This window comes from Vespula pensylvanica, chromosome 6 (assembly GCF_014466175.1).
Source record: "Vespula pensylvanica isolate Volc-1 chromosome 6, ASM1446617v1, whole genome shotgun sequence".
NCBI classification, from domain to species: Eukaryota; Metazoa; Arthropoda; class Insecta; order Hymenoptera; family Vespidae; genus Vespula; species Vespula pensylvanica.
The window spans coordinates 6370037-6392644 of record NC_057690.1 but is presented as its reverse complement, the minus strand read 5'-3'; the positions used below and the strand labels follow the sequence as shown (position 1 = coordinate 6392644).

The window sequence follows — 22608 nt, the reverse complement described above, 5'->3', positions numbered from 1 at the left end:
CTCTCTCTCTCTCTCTCTCTCTCGCGCTCTCTCTCTCTCTCTCTTTTTGCTTATTCCTTTTTGTTGCATTTGTATCCCTCGGTTTTCGATTTACGACACGTTAACGGATGGAATGTGGGTGCCTTAAAGATTATCTGGCAATATGTATTATTATGTCGATAAGATCTATACGGTTCGATCGTAGAAAATTATAACTAGTTTTCCACGCTTCGCGATCTGTCGGTCCATAGTCACAATTTTCTTTTTACATCGAATATTTACGTATCTTCGTTTCTTCTTTTCTTGTTTGTCCTTATTTTCTTTGCGACAGGAACGAAGTCTTCAGAATTTTCAGAGACAGAAAGCGAAAAAGAAGAGAGAACGAATCGTTCGATGTGAAAAGCTAGTTGCGTCTATGGACCATAAACATCGAAGAATCCATTGGTAATTTCGTTCGAAATCCAAAAAAAGGATACAAGGACTACGCGGAGGGGGACCTTAATCACTATAAAAATGTCGCGATTCGCATGAATCGACAATGGCTTCCCTTTAATAATCCATCATCATCCGTATCGTGAGGCAGCAACGATTATTGCTGTATCGATGCCGTCGAATTGTAGTACAATATAAAAGACAAGACGAATCGATCGATTGCTAAGATTTTTTTTTCTTCTTCATATACCGCCAGAACGAACATTCGAAATATTAAAAGGGATAGAAACGTACGCACGCACATATTCCTCGTTCTTCTCTCACGCATACGTTACTTACGCACAGACAGACAGACGGACAGACAGACAGACAGACGCACGTACACGCACAAACACACATACACGAGATCTCGCTCGTGCATTTTACTTTTCTTGCATTTTAATAGACAGCAGTGGTACCCTTAAACGCGACTAATCGCTTTTACGCCGATTTTCTTCTAAACGCGTCCACTTTACATCTTTTTTCTTTTTCTTTTTTTCTTTTTCTTTTTTCTTGACGAACGGTCGAACGGTCGATCGAGCGAGAAATAAATAAAGCCACGGCGACGGCGATGCTATCCGTGTTATTTCTGAGGCGAGCATCGATCGATATTAGACATGTTCATTATTATTATTATCATCCATTAGTATAGTACGTACGATTCGTTCGATACTCGTCTCGAACATCATCTTTATAGACGCTCTCTTTCGCGTCGATCGCGAAAAATGGCGAGAAAAGTTTGTCGTCGCGACTCGACGATAGGAAGGAGAGAGGAACTCGACGAGACCTGCTTGCTTATATCACGAGAAAGAGTTAGGACCTTCCGATCGTCGGTCGACGATCCTGCGTCGGCTGTGTCGCGCGTATTTTAACCGAGAAACGCCTTTACGAGCGGTGATAAAAAATAAATAGCGAGCGCGCGCGCGCGCGCGCGTTCGGCATCGTCCCTTAGTTTTATACGTATTATTACGTTTTTACGACACTTACGTTTTCTTTAAAAAATAGTAAAAAACAGTGACTAAGTTTCATTCGCGAATTCTCCGCTTCGCTTGGAAAATCGCTTTTATATCGCCTACATACGCGCACTACCTGCCCATGTGTTCGATCGTACGCAAATGCAAACATACACATACATACACACAGGCTCTCTCTCTCTCTCTCTCTTTCTCTCTTTCTCTCTCACTTACATACACACACACGTACACACACCCATATACATACACTCGCACGCGTATATACTCGCACACACCCACCCCCGTCTTTCTTCCATTTCGTTCAAGAACATCGTGTTATTGTATACATACATATACATACATATATATATATACCTTTTTTTATTTATAAAAATAACATTCTGGGACTAAAACGTAACATTTCAAAAGCAATGTACAATGAGGAGTTATGGTTGGGACGACCGACAAAGGTACTTACGACTGTACGATTACGATTTCTTCTTCATTTTGAATTAATATTATTATTAGGAAATTTCATTTGCTTTCTCATTGAGTAAACGTTCGTAAAAGTATTGGGTTCTTCTTTTTTCGGAGAATAAAATTGAATTCCCGGTATATTTTCTTTAACTCAAAATGGCCGACGCACTCGTATTGAAAAAGTACGTGGATGGTCAAAGAAAATGGCGAAAGAAATGCGCGCCCGATTATTTCTACGAGGAAACTTTGACGCGTCGCGATCGAGAATTCACTCTGCCTCTCCTCCCGCCCAAAACCCCCCTAAAATTCTCTCTCTCTCTCTCTCTCTCTCTCTCTCACTCTGTTTCTCTTTCTTTCTTTCTTTCTTTCTCTCTCTCACAGGCAGTTGCTCTCCTTTGTAACGCGATTTTCAAATGCGATCGATACAATCACGTGCCACACCTTCTAAAATTTCCGATATGTCGCTATCCTAAGCTATCCGTTCAACGAGAGTCTATATTATACACAAAGGACGAAAGGAAAGAAAGAACAAGGTTACTTAAAACAATGACTTACAAAAGTTCCAGTTCGTGGACGAGGAGTACGTGTCGCGATATGTCTATTATACAAAAGAAAAAAGAAAAATAACGTATCGCCGACGCGATCGTCTCGCTCTCTACACAATATTTATTACTTTTTTTTTTTTCGCAAGGATCACACACACTGTGATTAGTACGCGAAGAGCAAGGAAGGAATCTTTCGGCGCAGAATGTCGATCGTTTAGTTGTACACGAACCATCGCGTAGGTTCGCCGATCGACTCGTGTGGCTTTAACGCGCTAAAAAGCGAAGTAATATCGTTCTAGCCTTTCGTTTTTTTCGTGTTTCTTCTTGGAAGGACCGTCATCGTCCGTTTCTCATTTTTATAATTCTTCTCCGAAATCCTGGCCTTTGTTCGTCTCTCTCCCCGTTCAACTGCTTTCATTCATAGGAAAGAAAAGTCTTTTTGTTAAAAGAAAATCTCTTTCTGACAAATCTGAAAGAGAGTGAGAGTGGAAATGAGAGAGTGAGAGAGAGAGAGAGAGAGAGAGAGAGAGAGAGAGAGAAAGAGACACGTCATGCTTAGCTACAGTGGAATCAGAGAGAGATCGGAGTCGAAGGGCGAGTCCTACGAGAGGAACAGAGTCCTCCTACCCCAAAATGTGGGGATGGTGGACGAGATGGAGGACGAGACGATCCAGCCTTGACCTAACACTCGCTGTAAGAAGGTGGTGGCATTCCACGTCCCGTATACATGTCCGTTTGGGGTTGAAGATGGCAGACAACGGTATGGCCGTCGAGAACAGCAACGGTTCTTGTGTGATCCTGTTGAGGTGGTAATCCATAACCTGCAGGGAGTCGCGGCAGTTCACCGAGCTCGTACCTCGCTTGTTGCCTTCGTAGTTTCTCCCAGCAGGCGTTTAAGGTCCTTTCAACGGTTGGACCATATTCCGTTGGATCGTAATGAGTGTTTCCAACACGATCGCTCATCGTTTGTCCGTAATGGAGCAGGTTACGATCGTTAGCAGGTGAGTATGGAATCAGTGGCCTATGGTCACCGTAGCTTCTCGAAGATTGTCTGCTCATGTCGCTTTGCCGTCGACCATCCTCGTCGGACATGTCTGACACTTGGATCTCTCCGACAGCTCCACCGGCGCCACCTCGTTCGATTTCCTCGTAGACAGGATCATCTTCGTTTGTTAAGCCACCAACGCTGCCAACTCCGCGATGCGCTGGAAGGTGTACATGTTGACCGTGATGAGCATGCATCTGATGATGCATACCATTTCCACCGTTTCTACCATCAACGATTTCCGTGTAAGTATGATTATATGGCATGGCAGCTCGTCGTCCAGTTCCCACCGAAGTCGTTGCCGCTGTCGTTGCTGCCCTTCCACCGCTCATCGTCTCGCTGCCATCGTTCGAGCCGATAATACGGTTTCGATCTCGATCTCGATTTCGACCCGAGTGGCCTAGAGTTAAAGTGTTGTGTGTCCTCGGTGAGTCTTCCTGTTCGGATCCACCGTGTCCAGAGTCCCGGGAGTACGATTTAAAAGAAATGTTCTGTGGGTGGAATAAAAGTTGATCCATTAGATATTTTTCTTAAATTGGATTGAAAATGATTTTGCTTTCTAAGGGAATTAACGTGCCGTTTTGTCTTTCAACAGGATATGACGATTTTTTATTTCGCCAATAGAAAAAACACGGCAATTTTGAATTTGGATGTCGCGAGTCGAGGGAAACGGTCGTGGCTGCGCATGCACTGTGTAAGGGGAAAAGCCGAGAAAAAATTGTTCACATTTTCTCGAATCATTGAGTGCGTAACTCGTTTCTAATCTTATTCTAATCAGGGATGATAGAAAAAAAAAACAAATCTGCGATGACCGAGGCATTTTTATCTCGCGTAAACATCGTGCCTTTTTGACAATTAAACGAGAGAAGCACACACCATGCACGAGAGGGCGATCTAGCCAAAAGTTAGACAATTAATTCGACGATCGTAAGAAAATGCTAAAGAGAAAGAAAAAGCATTGATATGTAGCATGGACTGCGTGTCCCACGTTAAATCTCTTTATAACTCTAAAATATAAAGACTCGAATCAAACAATTCTTTAGCAAAATATATAATTACATTTATGTATCAACGGGTGTTAAAAATACGATTATCTTTATTGTGGGACGGCGCAATCGAGTTTATACATATGTCGATGGAAAACAAAGAGAAGAATAAAGGAAACAAAGAAAAATGGTGTTTTTTTTTTGTATGAAAAAGTAGCGACTAGAATAGCGACGAGAGAATAGCGTTAAATAGCGCTTGCGAGCTAACCGCCGAGTTAGTTACCTTCCACATGAGGTTTTTGTTAAGGTGGCCCCAAGTGGCGGTGGCAGATTTGGGGATATTAGGAGCTGAGGGTAAGAATGCGTGACGGGCGTACGGCAGGGTGGCCACGATGTGAGCCTCTGTGCCAGAGGATTCACTTGGCACAGCGACTGCCGGCTGCCTATCGACTATCGCCCAGCTTCGACCGGATACCAAGTACTGGAAAATCAAGCATTGGTCGTGGCTGTTAATCCTCCGTTTACCTCTACTCTCTCTCTCTTTCTCTCTCTCTCTCTCTCTCTCTCTCTCTCTCTCTCTCTCTCTTCTTTCTAAATTCGTTTTTCATTTCTATTCGTAGAACATGTTAAAATCGACAAAACCTTTTATAGAGAAGTCAGTGAGGTGAACGAAGGATCGTATGGATCTCCGAAGACAGCTCGTTCCTTTGGAAGGTTCCTCGGACCTTCTTTCAAAAAATGACGAACAAAATCAGCCCGAGAATTTATTTCGACGAATACGCCGTTTTTACTTTTCGATAACATGGGAAAACGAATGCCTCGGAGATCGTCGTGTGAACCACCTGATTCGCGGCCATTCCCAAAGTTTGTGTTTTACGTCGAGGAAGGATTAAACGCCTTGGTGAGAAATCAATCAGCGATAATAGCAGAAAATTATAACCGTAATTATGCGTTGTGCGTATTGTGCGAATCTATATATTCTAGAGCTGACGTAATTTTTTTTCTCTTCCTTTTTATCGACAACAGAGAATACGTTTCTTTCGTTGTAACAAGCGAAGAAGCTTCTTATTTTATTTTTTTATCATCACGATCAACCCCTCTAATAACGTTACATTCCCCTTACATTCTTCTTTTCTACAACTTACCTTATTTCAATTTATGATATGTGAAAAATCATGCGACCAAGTGATTTCGTTATCAACAATAACACGAAATCGAGGGGTTGACGTTCTTCGTGAAAACACTCGTAACGATGCATCGTTATTTTTTTTTTTTGTTCGCGAGAAGCCAAAAAGTAAAGTGCTCGGTCGCGTTTGCATCTAGATTAGGCAAGATCAGGCGTATTTGGCGTCAAACGATCGATGAAACGCACATCGAAAGAATTATCTTTTCGTAATTTTTTAATTTTTTGTTTTGTTTCTCTTCGTTTATAATCGCGGTATCGATCGATCGTGCGGACGAGCGCGCGCACGCGACCTAAAAGCAAGGCAAGTCTGGTCGCGTCTTCGTCGTCCATAAATCGAATCGAGAGCGAGTACCTCGTTGGAAGCGAAGCGAACATACGTTAGAAAACGTAATGCGTTCTGGGTTTATCTGAACGGCGGCCGAGCGGATTACGGAAACCGTTCGTCAAGGTTATCGCGTCGTAAAGATCGATCGATTTTTACGAAGGAAAGCAGCAGCATCGTCGACTCTATCGCTGCGCTGGCAGAAAACGAAAAGAACCTTATGACTTTCCTTCCGTCTACTCTCCGATAATCTTGATATCGCGTGTCCGCTACTTTCCGAACATTACGAATCTTTCCAAAACGCACGAGCTTTCACTCTGCGAAGCATGCCGATAGAAGAAAACAAAAATAAAAAAAAGGGAAGGATTCTCTTTGGATTCTTAATTTTTTGTTTTCATGATACGCGTGCTCGATTTATCCATTCAGAGTGTTAAAAAGGTATTTGACTTTAGAAAGAAGTTGAAATTAAATTAAAGGTTTAATTGAATAAAGTTTCAAGGTACGTCCAGTCGAGCCTTTGTAATTTTTAAGTCGAATTAAAACTGCTCGTTAACACGAATAGAAAAAATCAATCTCGTCAAAGTTACAAGGGAATTTTTGTTTTGATCTTCCGAGTGATCTACCTCGCTGCGTGACACAAGGATGTAAAGCGTGCGTGGAAATGAAAAGGTGAGCACGTAGAACACCTTTCGTAGATATCAAAGTGAGAATATGATAAGAGACAATTACTGCTAATCTTTTATTTACACCGCTCATGCGAGTAATGAGACGAATGGGAGCAAACGAGTAATCCGTATTACCAAACTCAAGTATCATACTTTTTTAACACTCTTCGAATTATTTCTTTTTTATTATATTTCGCGTAAAATAACGCGAAAATTTGAAGGGCACGGCGAGTCGTAAATAGGTCAACGAGTAAAAGCTAAAGCGCTAAATCGCCGCGAAGATGGACGATCGTAAATCAAGTAGAGATACGCGGGACGTCTAGACGAACGTACGCTTTCGAATTCCTTCGTAGCCGTGGGGGCCTCCGAGAGCTGAAGCGTCTGAAATAAATGACAAATCGCGTGCGAGCGCACGCTTTGTCAGGCAAGGTTGCATATAGAGGTATGGGGTTGTTCTTGAGAGGACGAGGCAAAGAGGGACGATTGGTAGGTTGGAAAAGGAGGCAAAGTAACCAGCAACCGCGTTACACCAAACCCCGAGCCAGATAAGAAGCACGAAAATCACCACTGTTAGTAAGTAGGAGGCCTTGCAAATAGTACGTTCGCGTGTTTACAGCTCTGCAAAGTCAAGTCCGTGAATGTTCTCGCTTTCTCTCTCTCTCTCTCTCTTTCTCTTTCTCTCTCTTTTTATATATATATCTCTTTCTTTTTTTCTTTCTCTCTTTTTCTCTCTTTCATTACCATTGAAAACTCATATTTCGAATTCATTTTTGTTAATCGAAAGGCAAACATTATTGAGCATCTATTTATTTTAGGATTTATCTTCTATGATGGTACAACAACAACAACAACAACAATTTTGAATATTCAACATAGCTTGTACTTATCGACAACGTAATTTTCAAGTATATCGTTGGTACGTGTTCGAGAGCATATGTATTTGAGAGAGTCGATAGGCGAGCACGTTTTCTGACTTTCGTTTGCCTTGTTACTTCGATATTCCACGTGATATTACTTTTTTTGTATCTTTTCCCTTCTACTTTCTAACCCACTTTGTTAGTTCCTACGTTTTCTCTCTCTGTCTTTTCTCTCTCTCTCTCTCTCTCTCTCTCTCTCTCTCTCTCCCTCTTTCTTCCCTTCTCTTTTTGTCTCTATTGCGTTTCCAACTCTCGATGATACTCTGCCCACGATAACCAAAGTGGTGGCTTGAGAATGAACAAGCGCACGAGAGAGTTCGAATAGGAGAGTTTCGAGTTACGTGACACGTACGAAAATTACGTATGGTAAGTCGAGAGGAGAATCTCGATTAGAGGAAGGAGGATGAGAGTTAGCCACTCAACAACAACGCGTCCTGCAACAGACTTGGCCAATATATTTAATCAAAAAAAAAAAAAAAAAAAAAAAAAAAAAAAAAAAAAAAAAAAGCAAGCCGTGACTTTCTCGCGTTAGATCGAGCGAGGAAATACGAAAGTGTTGAGAAAATCGATTGAGCTACAGGAAAACAAAATGAAGATGTTATGATGAAGAGATATTGTATGTAGATAAAAAGAAGGTGGTAACCAGATGAGATGTTATTCCAAATTAAGAAGAATTTGTTGCCGAAGAAAAACGAGGAAGATCGAAGATAGGGAAAACGTCAGAGAGTCATCGAAGAACATCACTTCGAGTTGAAAGTGCAACGTAATTCAAGAGAAACTCATTTGTCTTTTTTTTCTCTCTTTCTTTCTCTCAGCAAGTGAGGTGCGCGAAAAAAGCGAGAGCGATTTGATCAGCTAGCAATCGATTAGTACGTGATAGATACTAGCAGGAAGAAGCGAAAATGACATGTGCACGGAGCGACAATAGCCAATGAGTGAACGAGTTAGCGAGTGAATGAGCGAATAAGAGAAAGAGAGAAAGAGAGAATGAGCGAAAGTGAGTGAGTGAATGAGTAGATGAGTGAATGAGTGAGTCAGTGAGTGACTGAGTGACTGAGTGAAAGAGAGGAGAGAGAAGAGAGAGAAGAGAAAGAGAGAGAGAGAGAACAGGGGAGAGATTATTCGATCCATCCATCCATTTAGATGGAATTCTTCATCGAAAAAATACCTATTGCAAACTATTTTTTATCTTGCTTCTCGGTTTGGTGTATAAGCGGCGTTTGGATACCTTGCTGAGTGGGATGCCTATTGTGGTTGCTAGGTGCCATCATGTGCATCTGGTGTGCCCCGACCGGCGACCTCAGCGACAAATTGTTCAGGTTCACGTTTATCGAAAGATTCGTATTGTTACAGGCCGCAGTCAGATTGTTGTGATTGTTCGGCGGTGACGTTGTGGTACCCACGTTAGAGGCGGCATGAGGCGATAATCCTGAGCTGTCCGTCGTTGGAGCCGAAGGATTCGAGGATGTGTTGTGCGAGGCAAATTCCTTTCCACCGTTTCCACCAGGCCCGACTCCACCACCGCTCGTACCGGATGATCCGGAACTTCCCGTCACCGTCTTCGAACATCTCAAGCACTTTGGTAGCCACGAGTGACGTCGGATGAACTTTCTATACTCCTTTCTTACCTATAATAGGAAAGATATACTTCTTCTTACGTTCTTTGCGAAGAAAAAGAAGTAAAAGTCCGACCTTTTCGTGATTAATCACAGAATTTTCTGTTTTTCAACTTTTCAATATTATCTGTTGTATTTTTATCAACGACAGTTATCGTCGAAACTCCATTTAATTTTTTTTTTTTTTACATTCTTCTTCTTTTCATATTCTCTTACCTTTTCGTTTTGAACGCAGTGGAATACGAAGATGAAAAGGCCTTGCAGGCTGTTGAGTACAGTAAAGATGTATGCCATTACCACTGATTCTTGATTCAAATAGAGAAGTCCAAAAGTCCAGGTTAATCCTAGTAGAAATACTAGGACGATGGCGCCGCGTAACCAAGCTCTGACGAGAAATAAAAAAAAAAAATGAGTTATTTCGTCGAACAAAATTCTACAATGAGATATAGTCTTTTTTTTTGCAATGCCGACCTTTAAAGAGAGATAAGGATGCGAAAGTGTCGACGGTTCGTTCGACGAACTTGATCGTTGCGTTTATCGGACATTTTGCAAGTGAGTAGAAAACAATTATTTTTTATTTGAATGTAAAATTATATTTTTACGCAACGTTCCTTCTTTGCGTACTCGAATCGAACCGTATCGAATCTCTTCGAGTTTCATCGACACATTATATTCTTTCTAAACATTCACGACAAGAGCGTGTAACTACACAAGAAGGCCGAGAAGATAATTAGAAGAGATTGTACTTTGTCTAAGTTCACGTTTATGTCTACTTTCAAATCAGGCGTGATACTTTAAACTAACTAAGAAGAATACAGCATGCATGTGGATTATCGTGTGCATTCGAAGGAAAGGTGAGATGCATCGTTTCGATTTGACGATGATATCATTTTGATTTTTTATTTTGCATAAACAAGGACTTTGTTCTTATTTTTTTTTTTTTCGTTTAACATCATGAGGCGCGTTTCGTGCTCGTGATATCAATGAGCTTCATTACGATATATCGTAATTTTGGTGTAACGTCTACGAGACTATACTACCACAACTACTAATTTCGTTAAATTAGTTAGGATACAAAAGTAAGAATAGATTAATTCGATCCGACATAAAATCGGAAAATTAATTCGTTGTAAAGTTAGAAAGTAGTAGGGAAGAGGGAGGTTAAGAGAGGGTGTTAGTAATAACGTTAATAATAAGAAAAGTGAGTAATAATAAAAATGGTAAATATCTTACAAGTGCGCTTGCAATTTGTTGGGAAGAGCATTCTCTTCCTTTCCACTACCAACCAACCACGCCATGCAGAAGAATGTAGAACAGTGTAGACAGAAGTGGGTAGAAGATTTAATACAAAAAAATGAAACAAGACAGCAGTTAGGTGATTGTTCCGGCACCATTGATATCGATTGATTATAATTAAAAAATTTCTTTCATCATCGTCTGCAAACACTCGATTCGTATTACTAAGTCTTATCGACTTTAATAAATGTCAAACTGATCACGAGTATTTACTTATGTACATATTATTTGAATCATTAAGAGGATGTCTTGCAGTGCTCTTTTTAACATGAATACATTATTAAATGTAATCGATGTAAGAAGCCAAACGTATGCGATAAAAAGAAAAATTTGTCGTAATATCTCGTTCATAATAATTCGAATCGAGCTTGCAAGAAATTTTAAAATACCATCACCGATGTGTGAAATAATTATATTTTTTATTCTACGGAAAGCTTTTCTGCGTGTTTTCACGTCTCTTGTTTCGATTAATTTTTCTTATCTCACTATCATGTTTGTTTCGTCTCTCTTTCATTATCTCTTAACAGCTTTATCGAATCACAAATTTACTTGTCATTCGTTCCAAGACGTTACGAGCGAAGAGAGACCGATCGTTATTATAATTACGTTGATACATTTTTGAGCGTTGACGATAATGCGTTTGCTAACTAACACCAATCTTGTAATTTAAAGAAGAAAAAAAGTTAGAAAACGTAATGTATACGATGTATATCTATATACATGTATAGATATATATATATATATTTATATTTATATATATTTATATCATGGACGAGTAATTTAGGATTTACAGCAATACAGTGGCGTGTCGAACGAACGAAATCTGCGGTCATTCCAACATAGAACTCAAACCAAAACCAATAAAAACTTAGCATGGCCGCAAGAATAATGCGTGACAACGAGATTCGCTTCGGGAGATCTCCTTAAGCAATGAAAGCTTGCGAATATGAACCGAAAGCACCAAACAGACATTTCGACTCTACGCTCGACGAGGGGATTTAATTTCGATCATATGTTAATGACGGACGTAATCTCAACTTTTTTATACTTTATGTACAATCCGTTTGTACGATAGATAATCAATGACAGCTCGAAGATAGTTGGCGCTTACCTTGCGCTAGCTAGACGAGAATGTTCTTTACTCTTCATGGCTACCGTCGTATTTGCGTGTCGGCACATCATGTATATCGCCATCGACAGGAATACGAGATTCGCCTGTTACGAAAAAATAAAGGTACATAATCGTTAGATCAGAGTTAAAGGAGTTTTTGCTTAAAATTAGAAGCCTGATTTCTAATTGACGTTGAATATGTATCACGATGATGGAATCGTCAAGAACGAGTTACCAATTGCGACATCCAATCTGCTTTACATAATTACCAAGATTACAAGTATCACGGGCCCCACAAAGCTGAAGATGAAGTAGTTGTCCGCTCGAAGCCAACAGTATCGATCGGTACCGTAACTGAATGGATCGATTATACAGGATATCGCAACTACCAGCAACGGTGCTCCGTAAGCAACAAGATAATACCATCGAAGTCTAGACTTTTCCGCTTCGAAAACTTCGATCAGCATAACATACAGTTGAAATCCTATCGAGGAAATAGAACGAAGGGAATCAAATTAATATTGATTGATCTATTTGTAGAAAATTATTTTGGTTTATGGCTCGTTGCGATCATACCTTCGAGGAACATCCAGGCGAACGCACATAGGAAAAAAAAGTGTAATAAACCAGCAACGATACCACAGACGATCCTTTGATTCGTTTGTCCGATACCACAAACAAACAAAACTTCAGCTATTAAGAGGCAGACGCACAGGTTCTTGTGTATCGTCGTTCTGTCGGACTAGGAAGCAAATCGTTTAAAATTAGACATCGCGATTTGTCGCAAAATGAACAAATTTATGCAATTGTATATATGATTATTGCAGTCATACCTTGAGCCCACGGAACAATTGAAAAGTAAGTATCGCTAACACCAGACAGACGACAGATATGATGCAGCCTATATAAGTGATGATTTGTAGTGCGACTTGATGAGCGATGTCCAATCTAACTGCATGAACGTCCATGAGAACGGCGAAATTTGTTAAGTGATTGCACTCGCATACTGTGTGCGTGTCGTTACTCTTTCTTATTTGACAACCTTCTTCTGACCAACCACTGAAGAAAGAAAAAGATCATTAAATGATTATGTTAATCATTTGCTCTTTAAAACCATTTTATCAATCATTACCTCAAAATATAATCCCAAAAGACGCAAGTAGGATTCGTAACGTTTTCCAATGTCAAATGCCTGAAGTATATCCTTACTGGTTCCGATAGCTGTATATGACGACCTTTTCCTAATGAAGCAGAGATAATCTTACTGTTCAATAACCTAGTCGTATTTCTTTTCGGCAACGATTGCGAGTCATCGTTTGTAACGACGGACGGCACTTCAGCTTGCGGTTGAAGAATTTCTTCGAGTCTATTGAAGGCCATGAAGACTAGTCGAACGATCCCAGCTTCGCTGTTTTCCAAAAGAGCACCTCTGGTTAGTTCGACGTGCGCCGTGGATGCTGTCCATCTTCCCTCCACAATGTTGTTTGGAAAGACTTCGAGATCGCTACCGATATTGCGTGTATCCAAAACGCGAACTTCCATCACTATTGCAGAAAAGATCGTAATTTCGTTCGTAAATTGTTAATAAAATAAAGTAACGAAATGTAACGAATACCAAATGAGAGATATTTTAATAGTGACAATAACTCACGTATATTCCTACAATCATGAGTGATAGTCTTCTCTTGGGTCAAAGTATCAGCCAAAAGAAATGCATTCTCTTCGAGACCTATCAACAAAGAGGTCGCTACTCTCATTTGTTCCTGATGACTGAGATCCTTCCACGAAGCCATCTGTGCCTCGTTCAAAAGATTGCTGCCTGTTCTTACAACACCTTGCAAGAGTTCCGTAACGCTGACTTCTCTTTGATTGGGATCTTGATAGGTCCTAATGTCTTGTGCCATCTTTTCAGCCATGTTCTTTATGATCTTGGTTGTGATCATCATGTCACCACCGTAAAGACCACGACTATTGTTTGTCACTTGTGAAAGTTCTCGACTGATCCCCAATATGACATCACCATCAGTCACCCTATTTTCCAAAGACGTCAACCAAACGGAACGACACTCGCTCAAATCTGGAGTGTCTCGATGCCACACCGCGGAATCTCCTTTGGCAAGACACCTCCAACGAGCAAGACCATTGGCACCACCTGGACAACTTTGGACGGCAACGTCTCCAGCTCGAGTCGCGTTCCATGAAAGATTTCGTGCTATTACCGGTGGACAGGCCTGTCGTCCATAATCGTACCATTGCCCGTTCGAGCTGGACTCTGGATAATAAGTGCTGGGTACTGAAAATAGAAAGAAAGACCGTGAAGATTGAACTCAAGTTTTATATTAATTTTAATGGAAAGGGAGGAAATAAAAAACTGATGTATTTACCGGTTGGTCTTCGACTTGTTCTCCATGGAGCAAATGTTGATGTAGTTGTCGGCTGCATTGTTTCAGGCGCGATAGGCGGAATCACTGCTCCGTTCGCTGCGACACCTTTCCCTGGAAGGGTAGAATCTTGGTCCTCTCTGTCCATATCTTCGAAGGACCTCGTCGAGGTTGGACTGAAAACCAAAACGCTTATTTCAACGGAAATATATATAGAAATTTTATCGTCGTAAATTATAATGAGAATGTAAAATGATAATGCAGATGAAAAGACCGAAGTGCGTAGAGGTTTGAGAACTGACCTTGGCGGAGTGGTTATTGGCAAAGCTGGTGTAGATGGTGCCGGTGGTGGTTGCGGTGGCTGTTGAACCGCCGGTGTCGTAATCCTCGAGGGAGGTCTCACGGTTGGCTTAGCCGTGCTCCAAACGCTCGGTTGCGAAGTTATGAACCATGGCGGACTTGGTCGGGATGTCGTCGTTGTTGTAGTCGCTGAAAATGTTTCGGTGGATATCTTTTAAGTAACCAGTAGTGAAAAAGAAAAGGAGAGAGAGAACTTGTGCACCCGAATGAAAGAAGACGATGTCGTAAGAAGATTTGCAAGACACATTTTATCCATCCATCAATGAGTTTATCAAAAAGAAAATTTATATAATTGAGAAAGAAAAATAATTCGAATGAATCATGAATGGAAGGACAGAAAGCTTTTTTGCTTTAAGGCAAGTAACGTTATAAAGTTTTTTTTATGATCAGTGGTTTTTGCATTTCTGTGACTCTCATTGAAGTTGAGAAAAAGAAAAACTATATATAGATTATTGATACGTATGATCTCTGAAAAAATTTGGGTCTATGAATAACTCTGAATAATTTTTCTCAAAATGCTTAATAGTTATATTATGGAGTCTCGATAGCACATTAAATTCTCAAAAATAAAACTGATCAATTTCATGAAACAAAAAGAATGTTAATTATGTGCTCGTGTAACAATAGTGAATAATTGACAAATTTACTGAAACTGAAACCGATTAAATTTCTATTTTATTTACACAGAAGACATAATCACGATCGAATCATCTCGTTAAGAGGAAGATTAATTTTCATTGTACACATATGATATCTGGATTTGGAATGTAAATTCATAAAGTGCCAGAATTTTCCTGCTCGAAGAAAGGGCACAAAACAGAGTAGAGGCGAGAGAACGTTACTTATGTTATGCTAACGCGGTGGTTCACTGGTACCATTTGTTTGCGTGTCTTGCGTCATGTGCAACTCGAGTCTCTTCAACGCGGTTGCAACGGAAACGTTCACTGCAAGTCTGACATCAACAAAAACGATCTGTTAGCACGTAATACATATTCGTTAGCAAACTGTGTTTCCGGACAGCTCTTTCTCAATCTAGATTTAGTATCGTTGCTTGCTATCCCCTATCTCCGCAGACGATAAAAAATGATGGATTCCGGTTAGAATTTGTTCTTACCTTCATTACAACCATCACAACGTTCTTTAATATTAATTATCAATTTGAATTTACAATAGTTCTCGTTAATGATTCGATCGTGAAAATCTGACAATGTTAATATTTCTTGAAGAACTGACATTTAGATAGATCCAAAAAAAGGGCTACGGATAGGCTGACCGGATGTTGAACTCGAGACCCGTATTTTATGTGCAGTGGTACGCAAACAGTTTATACTTTTGATCCTCTTTTGCTAGTTAGAAATCTTATGAGTTTCTTAAAATATTTACATGAAATTATATTAATGAATATAATAATATCATTTCTTTTTATTTCGAAAGTAAACAACGATCTCGTATCAGGTTTTGTACAACTCTTCAGAAAGTCGAGTCCTATTGCTTGCGCACCACTGTTCTAAACCGCTAACTGACTTCATTTATTCAAAGCCTTCTTAATTTGAACATAACGCGCGCGCTTACAGACACAAATTAGGGAAATGGATATCGTCGATAGAAAAATTTTACTTACCAGAGACACAACGATAATGTGCCTCGAGATATTTGTGCGTGTTGGGACAAGGATCACCGAATTGCGAGGTTGATGCAACGATGCTGCAGTTTTGTTGGTCGTTACACCTGAAGAGGTTTTTGTCGAAAGGACCAACGGTTAACAAAAGGAATAAATTCGACAAGTTTACCACGTGTGCTGCCATGGATTTTTCCGATTCTTCTTGATTTTTCGTTTTCTTTTTCTTTTTCGTTTTTACTCGAGTCGACGTCGAGAGAAAAGGAGAGAAAAATAGGAGGAAAATTTGCTTTCCCACGTTCTGTGCATTGATTCGCGTCAGATTTTTAACGGATTTTCGATGAATGCTGCTTCGCGTTATTGCGCGCAAAAGAAGAAAAAGAATTTATTGGATTTCAACCAACCTAGACAATGGTACTGCGCCTCGACGTACTTTCCAGTTCCGGGACAAGGATCCTCCTCGAATATCTCGCTGCGTACGTTCAGCGCGCAGGAATTACGATGATTGCACCTGGGATGCGTCGCGTTAATCAAAAGAAGGTTATTCCAAATAATAATAATCACGGGATCATCACGATTCGTTATTCTCGCAAGAAATTGATAACCGATAACGAGAATCAAAGGTAACATTTTCGCACTCAGTCAAATGTGATTCTATTTTTTATTGTTCTGCGTACTGAGATTCTCGTGTATTTATTTGCGAATAAAAATCACGTTAGCATGAAACACGTCTATAAATAATCTTCAGGATGCAATCAATGAAACGGGGAGAGAAAAGTTGTTAGTAATGAGCAGTGTTTTTGCAAGAGTTTTTAGAACACAAATGACAGGTGGTGTTTAAGGTAAGACAGACGAGGATTTTAGTCCCAAATGCCGACAGAAACACATACGTGCGTGTAATAAATGTACGTCTCAGCTGTATGCCATAAATATCCATGGGATTTCCATCGTCTCTGTGGAAATTCCATATAGCCAGAAAACAAACGAATATTTTCTTTTCTTTTAATGGCACATTCAATATATTTATCTATGAGAGATGTTCATGATAGAGACGATACGATGAATTTGGAATTGCTTTTTTGTTAAACAGAAGTAAAACAAAAAAAAAAAGAAATCGATAACCTCTCTTGGTTTATCGTTACATTTTGAATGAAAAAGACTATCCTGTCCCCTCTGTTAAGGGATTTTCACTTAGTTTTTTTATAATTCACGATCGTAAGCACCCCTGTTTTTGTAAGGACGCATATTCGAGGGTTTAGCGTAAGAGTGAGTACGCATCGTCACCGTTGAATGACGTCGACGAAACTCTGTTTGCAGGTGCAAAGTCTGTAAATTCGTGTACGTGTATATGTGTGTGCGTGTAAGCGTGTGCTATCCGTTATCGCTCTCTAGGACGGCCGCTATTACGGAGGATTAAGCGCCCTCGTTGGCTACTGCTTTTGCACGCGGAAATGTCGTGATTCGAAAACAGCGTTTACTATGCCAAGCTTTTTCATGGATTTTTTAGCCGCGAGATTCGATTAAAATCACCGAGCTATTCTATTCCGAGTTCGCGTCTACGTTGGTGATATGTAAAAAGAAAATCATGCCGCTGTAATAGTTAATCTGACATATGAAAATTATCAATGCGTTCGTTCGACGTGTATGATTTCGTATCGCAGAAAATGTACGGAATCAAGGACGATATCAATTTTAATCATTGTAGGTATACCGAAATACGAATGTTTATTGATGATTTATAATTTGCATTGTTCGAAAGAGATGATAATATTGCAAAAATATTCGGGCATCAATTAAACTGAATGAAAATTTATCATTCACATTTAAAAAGATATATTTTAAAAAGATACATACTAACTATACGAAACGGTATTTTTTTTTTTATTGCGAAAGTAATTGGATGTTATAAAAAAATATGAATATTTGACGAACGGAATAAAAAATTGTTGCTAGTCGTTACACGTAAACTACGAGAATTTTACGATCACGATAAGAGACACGAAAAACGGGGCGTGTCTACGTATCCGTTCTTCGAATTCTTCCGATAAACTCTAACTCGAAGTTTATTTGCTTCAATTCCACGATAGGTAGGATCTCTAACTCGCTAACAACGAGTCTAGGGACGCTGTTAAAGCCGGCAAGTTTGAACGTGCGTACATAACTAGGTATGTAACGCAGATACGCGTAGCACTTTCGCAAAGGAGTTGCATTTAACCGTCGCGGACACGAAAGTACATCGTACTAGGCAAAACTTGGACCGCTTAGCATTACCGTAGAATAAGCAGCACGATCCTCTCACCGACAAACGATCGTTGTTCTCAACAATAAGATTCCGAGTCGTCCCGTCTATATATATATATACACATACACATTATATACATGTATATATATATATATATATATACATACAAGCGTACATACGTACGTATATCTTGTAGACTCGTTTGCTGGTAGAGGAGATGAGGAAGAGCTCAGGTTCTTCCTCGAGGAGGAGCTTGGAGGAGAAGCTTGGAAGAGGATAGAAGGCTGCTGTTGCTGCAACGTTCTAAGTAAGAAACTTGTCATTCGCACGGTTACCGCGCGTTTCTAATGCCATAGAATATCCTTGAATTCTCGGCAATTCCGGTTAATCGTTTGCATCGCGTACATACTTCAACCGACACATTTAAAATATTTGTATTTCGCACAGATGTTCTAATAATGATACGTTTAAGAGAGTTATCGAAGAAAGAAAATGATTTTGTGGGATCATTTTCTGCTTGATTCTGTTATTCGCGATAGTGATGTGTTCTGATGAATGATGAAGTGATGAAAAGAGAGAAAGATTGAGAATAGAGTTGAAGATAGAGAAAAAAGAAAAAGTCAAACGTTTACACGAAAAATTGTATATATAAATCATCCCTTTGCATCCCATCCTGGGCATCGACGAAAGGAAAATGAGGGATCCATGGCAACACACGTGACACTTGCTTTTTATATCAATGCTTATACTTATAAGTATAGATATACCTGGAATAAACGAGAGAGGAGATTTTAATTCATACGATTAAAGTTCGAAAAAAATCAAAAAAACTTCATCTGCTTTGATTGGAATGGCTTTGATTGGTTTGTCAAGATTTTGAAAAAAGAAAAAGTCTTACAAAATTTCTGTTTGCATCATGTATTAAGATCTCCTCTTTCGTATGCTTACGAAAACACAGTCACGATCATAAACTAATGGGAAGTATCGAATGAGAAAAAAGATTGAGAGAATAAAAAAAAGGAGGGATACAAAAAAGAGGATAGAATGCGCATTGCAACGAATCCGCTTATTGGCCAACGGAAAGCGTTACAATGGCGGCTATGAGAGGACTCGCGATCGTGGCTGTGTATCGTGTGCGTAGCGAAACACACATACTTTTCATTCTTCTCTGAAAACATTACGTTGTTAAGCATGCAAATGGACGTCTGGGTGGTAGCAGGTGGAGCAAGGATAACGCAAGGGGGACGGCAGAGCTTGGACGCTCGTATAATACTCGTATATACAGGATGTCTTGTGATCGGACGATTCGACGACACGAACAATGGAAATGGTATCGATCCATAATATATTTTTGAAATTTATTATATATGCATGTTTGTGTGTGTGTGTGTGTGTGTGTAAAAAACTGGGCCATACAATCGGTTGGAATTTGAACTGGAATTTGAAATTTTTTATTCCGTATTTTGAATCACTGGACTGATCAAACACATCGTGGATTTCATTCTTTTGTAGTTTATAATTTATTTTAAATGCAATTTATTTTAATTAAAAAAATAATTTATATGTGTGCATGTATGTATTGTATTTTTATCGAGGAAAAATTGCAAGAATGAACGTCGAATCGTCGATCGCGATAAATTCAATGCCATACCCCTCGATACGAAGTAGACATTTTTACGGGTATTACTTGCATTTTCCTCCCTACTTTTCCTTTTCTAGGAGGCTCGCTCGAATCCGCTCTAGTTCGGCAGCGAGAAATATTCGTCGGACTTGCGCTCCGCATACTCGTGATTGGAATACTTTTAAGTACCTAACCGGGAGTTCGCTCACCCAAAGTCTTTTCCTCTTAATCCGCCGAGGGATTGAACGAGTTTTGTCGACGGAACTTGGTGTACCGTTTCTATCTATGTGTTTCCTCTTTACCCATACCCACATGCTTATTTGTTTCTCGGTTCACTTGAGTCTCTTCTAGCACTGAAAAGCTGCCAACCGACGAGAGACACGACAGATGTGTCGTCGAAACTCGTAGAAAGATTCATTAAAAGGAAATCGTTACGAAATGAATAGTCGCCACGAAGCTACCTATTTTCTACTTTTCTCGGATAAATTCATTGAGTGTGAATTTACTCTTTTCTTCTATGTCTCCTCGAGTCCAATATTCTTCAAAAAGATCGTTCTTGTTATCGCGTTGTCGAGGAAAGAACGGGAGAGAGAAAGAGAGACAGAAGACTTATAGAGTTTTAGGACGATAAGAGAAAGAGAAAGAAAGAGGTGAGAACGTCTTACTGAAAGTACGAACGATAAAATACGAACTGAAAAGTTTTTCCGAGGAAGGAGCGAGTGCCACGATCATTTCATTAGTCAGTTAGCACTGACTCCTCCTCTTGCCTCGCCTCGCGGGAGAAAGACCGAAACTTGTTTATCGGTAGAACGAAAGTTTCGTTCGCAGGTCGTCTCGTGAACGCGAAGCTCACTTTTCTCAGTTCTCTCTTTCTCTTGTTCCTTGTAATACGACGTCGTAACAAAGTTGACGAAGAAATCGGTTATTATTTTTCTTTTCCGATATAAGAAGAAATCAATGTGATCTCCGGTGTTCATTTATCGAAAAGCTCGAACGTCGGCCACTATAAACGATTATTTTTTTTTTCATACATTCTCGACGTTATACTGATAAATTCCACGCAATCTTGATTGGCATTACTAATTGCCGACGTGGCGAGGAACTTCGCCGCGGTATTAGTTTAACGAAAGATTAAGAAAGATAATATGACAGCGTTTTTATGTTAATAAGTGATATTTGTTGATTACTTTTATATGAAATTTTGTATGGATCTCTTTATTACGCAATGCGATTTTAAAATAACGTAAGAAAGTTCGCGGAAATATTTTTTGCAACGAAGTTAATTAAGCCCCAATTACAATGCCTCAAATTTCAAGATAAAGACCTTTCGTTCGTATAGGATGTATTAAAATTTATGAACGTAATATAGATTTTGTTGATACTACTTTAGAATCACTTTGCATTCCGTATTTTATTGAAAGTGCTCATGATCTTTAGGCGACTCGGCATGAAAATGGAAAGCAGCCACATAGAAACAGGTGCGATCATTAAATTCGAACGCTGAATCACGGATGCAAGAGAAAGCAGAGTTTCGTAGGGGCCCCGCATCCAATTTCATTAATCGTTTCGGCAAAGCTCTCGCGTTTTCTCTTTAATCGTAATCTCAAGTGTCTGCAACTTGGCTGCTTTCTCTCTTCCTCTCCTCGTTCCATCTCTCGAGCTCGCTGTTTAGTAGCTTTGCGCTTTGTCCCAAATCGTAGCCGACAGACGGTTAATCTGCAATTGGTTTTGGCTAGGCGGTACGATTAAACGGAATTCTCAAATGATTTTGGTTTGCACTTCATTCTCCTCAAAGACTCTCTTTCCTCTACCGTAAGGCATGCTTGTAGATATCGGTGTGAAAGCTACCGCGGATTCGCCGTGTCTCCATGATTCGCTTGAATAATACATTTATAATTCGCAAAGGAAGAAGCTTCGATATAAACGCGATCGTTTTTCTACTACAAATTAGAGATTAAAGAGAAATATTAACGCGCTTTGAAAAGCGTTTAGTGTCATGGCTTAACTCTTTGCGGTCCATACATATTTAATATGTTTATACGAATATAAAATTTCATTCGATCGATATACTTCGGAGGTTAACTTGATATTTTTTAAAAAGAATGATACAAATAGCTTCGTTATTATATTCGCCATAAATGAAATATCGTACATGATCCAATATAGACCACAACGAGTTTTACCGAAAGAGCACGTACCATCGAAATATTACGATGTTAAAAATAATGAGATTGAATTTCCGATTGGTTACTAAGTTTCCTCGTTGTACGAACGTATTTAGATATTACTACTTGTTTTATGTAGCGTTAAATATTACTTGCTCCACTTGCACGATCAATCCTTTTCGTTATCGAAAGCATCAAATAAGTTATCCGAAGAAAGCAAAAGATCCAAGCATCTTCCAATGTTATTTATTTTGATGCATAAAGTTAGTAAGTATTGCGAGAGGAATTTGATGAATGAAACCCCAGCATGCGATTAATCGAATCGAACCGATTGTATGAGAAGCTCAAACGCAAACGTTATTATTATACAAGCATGCGAGTTATTAAAATTATAGGATAGAATTATTTGAAGCAGCGTAGAAGAGTGTTCGTAATCGATTGCGTAATCGAGAAAAAAAAAGAAAAGAAAAGTATAAAAAAATTATTTCCTGATGTTCGAGAAGTATGATTAATAAATAAGAAAAGAAAAAAAAAAAGAAAAAAAAAAGAAAAGGAAAGAAAACACTGGGCGCGAAAAGCATAAGTTTGATTCTCGAAGAGACGGTGCGTGAGAGAACTCGCGAAACAAATCAGATGATTTTTTACTAACATA

The 22608-nt window shown here is 39.5% G+C and overlaps 1 protein-coding gene across 7 annotated transcripts in view; it reads right to left on the bottom strand.

Moving 5' to 3' along the window:
- Positions 1-1767: 1767 nt before the first annotated feature.
- The window catches only part of LOC122630282 (latrophilin Cirl-like), a 247514-nt gene continuing 226673 nt past the window's right edge, over positions 1768-22608 (bottom strand). For 4 of the 7 annotated variants that reach the window (XM_043814623.1, XM_043814624.1, XM_043814622.1 and 1 more), the window contains 14 exons: positions 15932-16038; positions 14253-14439; positions 13954-14126; positions 13221-13862; positions 12702-13113; positions 12403-12628; positions 12146-12311; positions 11839-12053; positions 11570-11673; positions 10396-10440; positions 9379-9547; positions 8950-9174; positions 4740-4937; positions 1768-3961 (listed from right to left, as the gene is read on the bottom strand). In XM_043814623.1, the coding sequence (XP_043670558.1) occupies positions 3107-3961; positions 4740-4937; positions 8950-9174; positions 9379-9547; positions 10396-10440; positions 11570-11673; positions 11839-12053; positions 12146-12311; positions 12403-12628; positions 12702-13113; positions 13221-13862; positions 13954-14126; positions 14253-14439; positions 15932-16038 (3724 nt within the window). In that variant the 3' untranslated portion in view covers positions 1768-3106. Of the gene's footprint in view, positions 3962-4739; positions 4938-8949; positions 9175-9378; positions 9548-10395; positions 10441-11569; positions 11674-11838; positions 12054-12145; positions 12312-12402; positions 12629-12701; positions 13114-13220; positions 13863-13953; positions 14127-14252; positions 14440-15931; positions 16039-16332; positions 16440-22608 lie in introns of all 7 variants that reach the window. The other 3 variants (XM_043814628.1, XM_043814629.1, XM_043814630.1) reach the window with 3 other exon arrangements.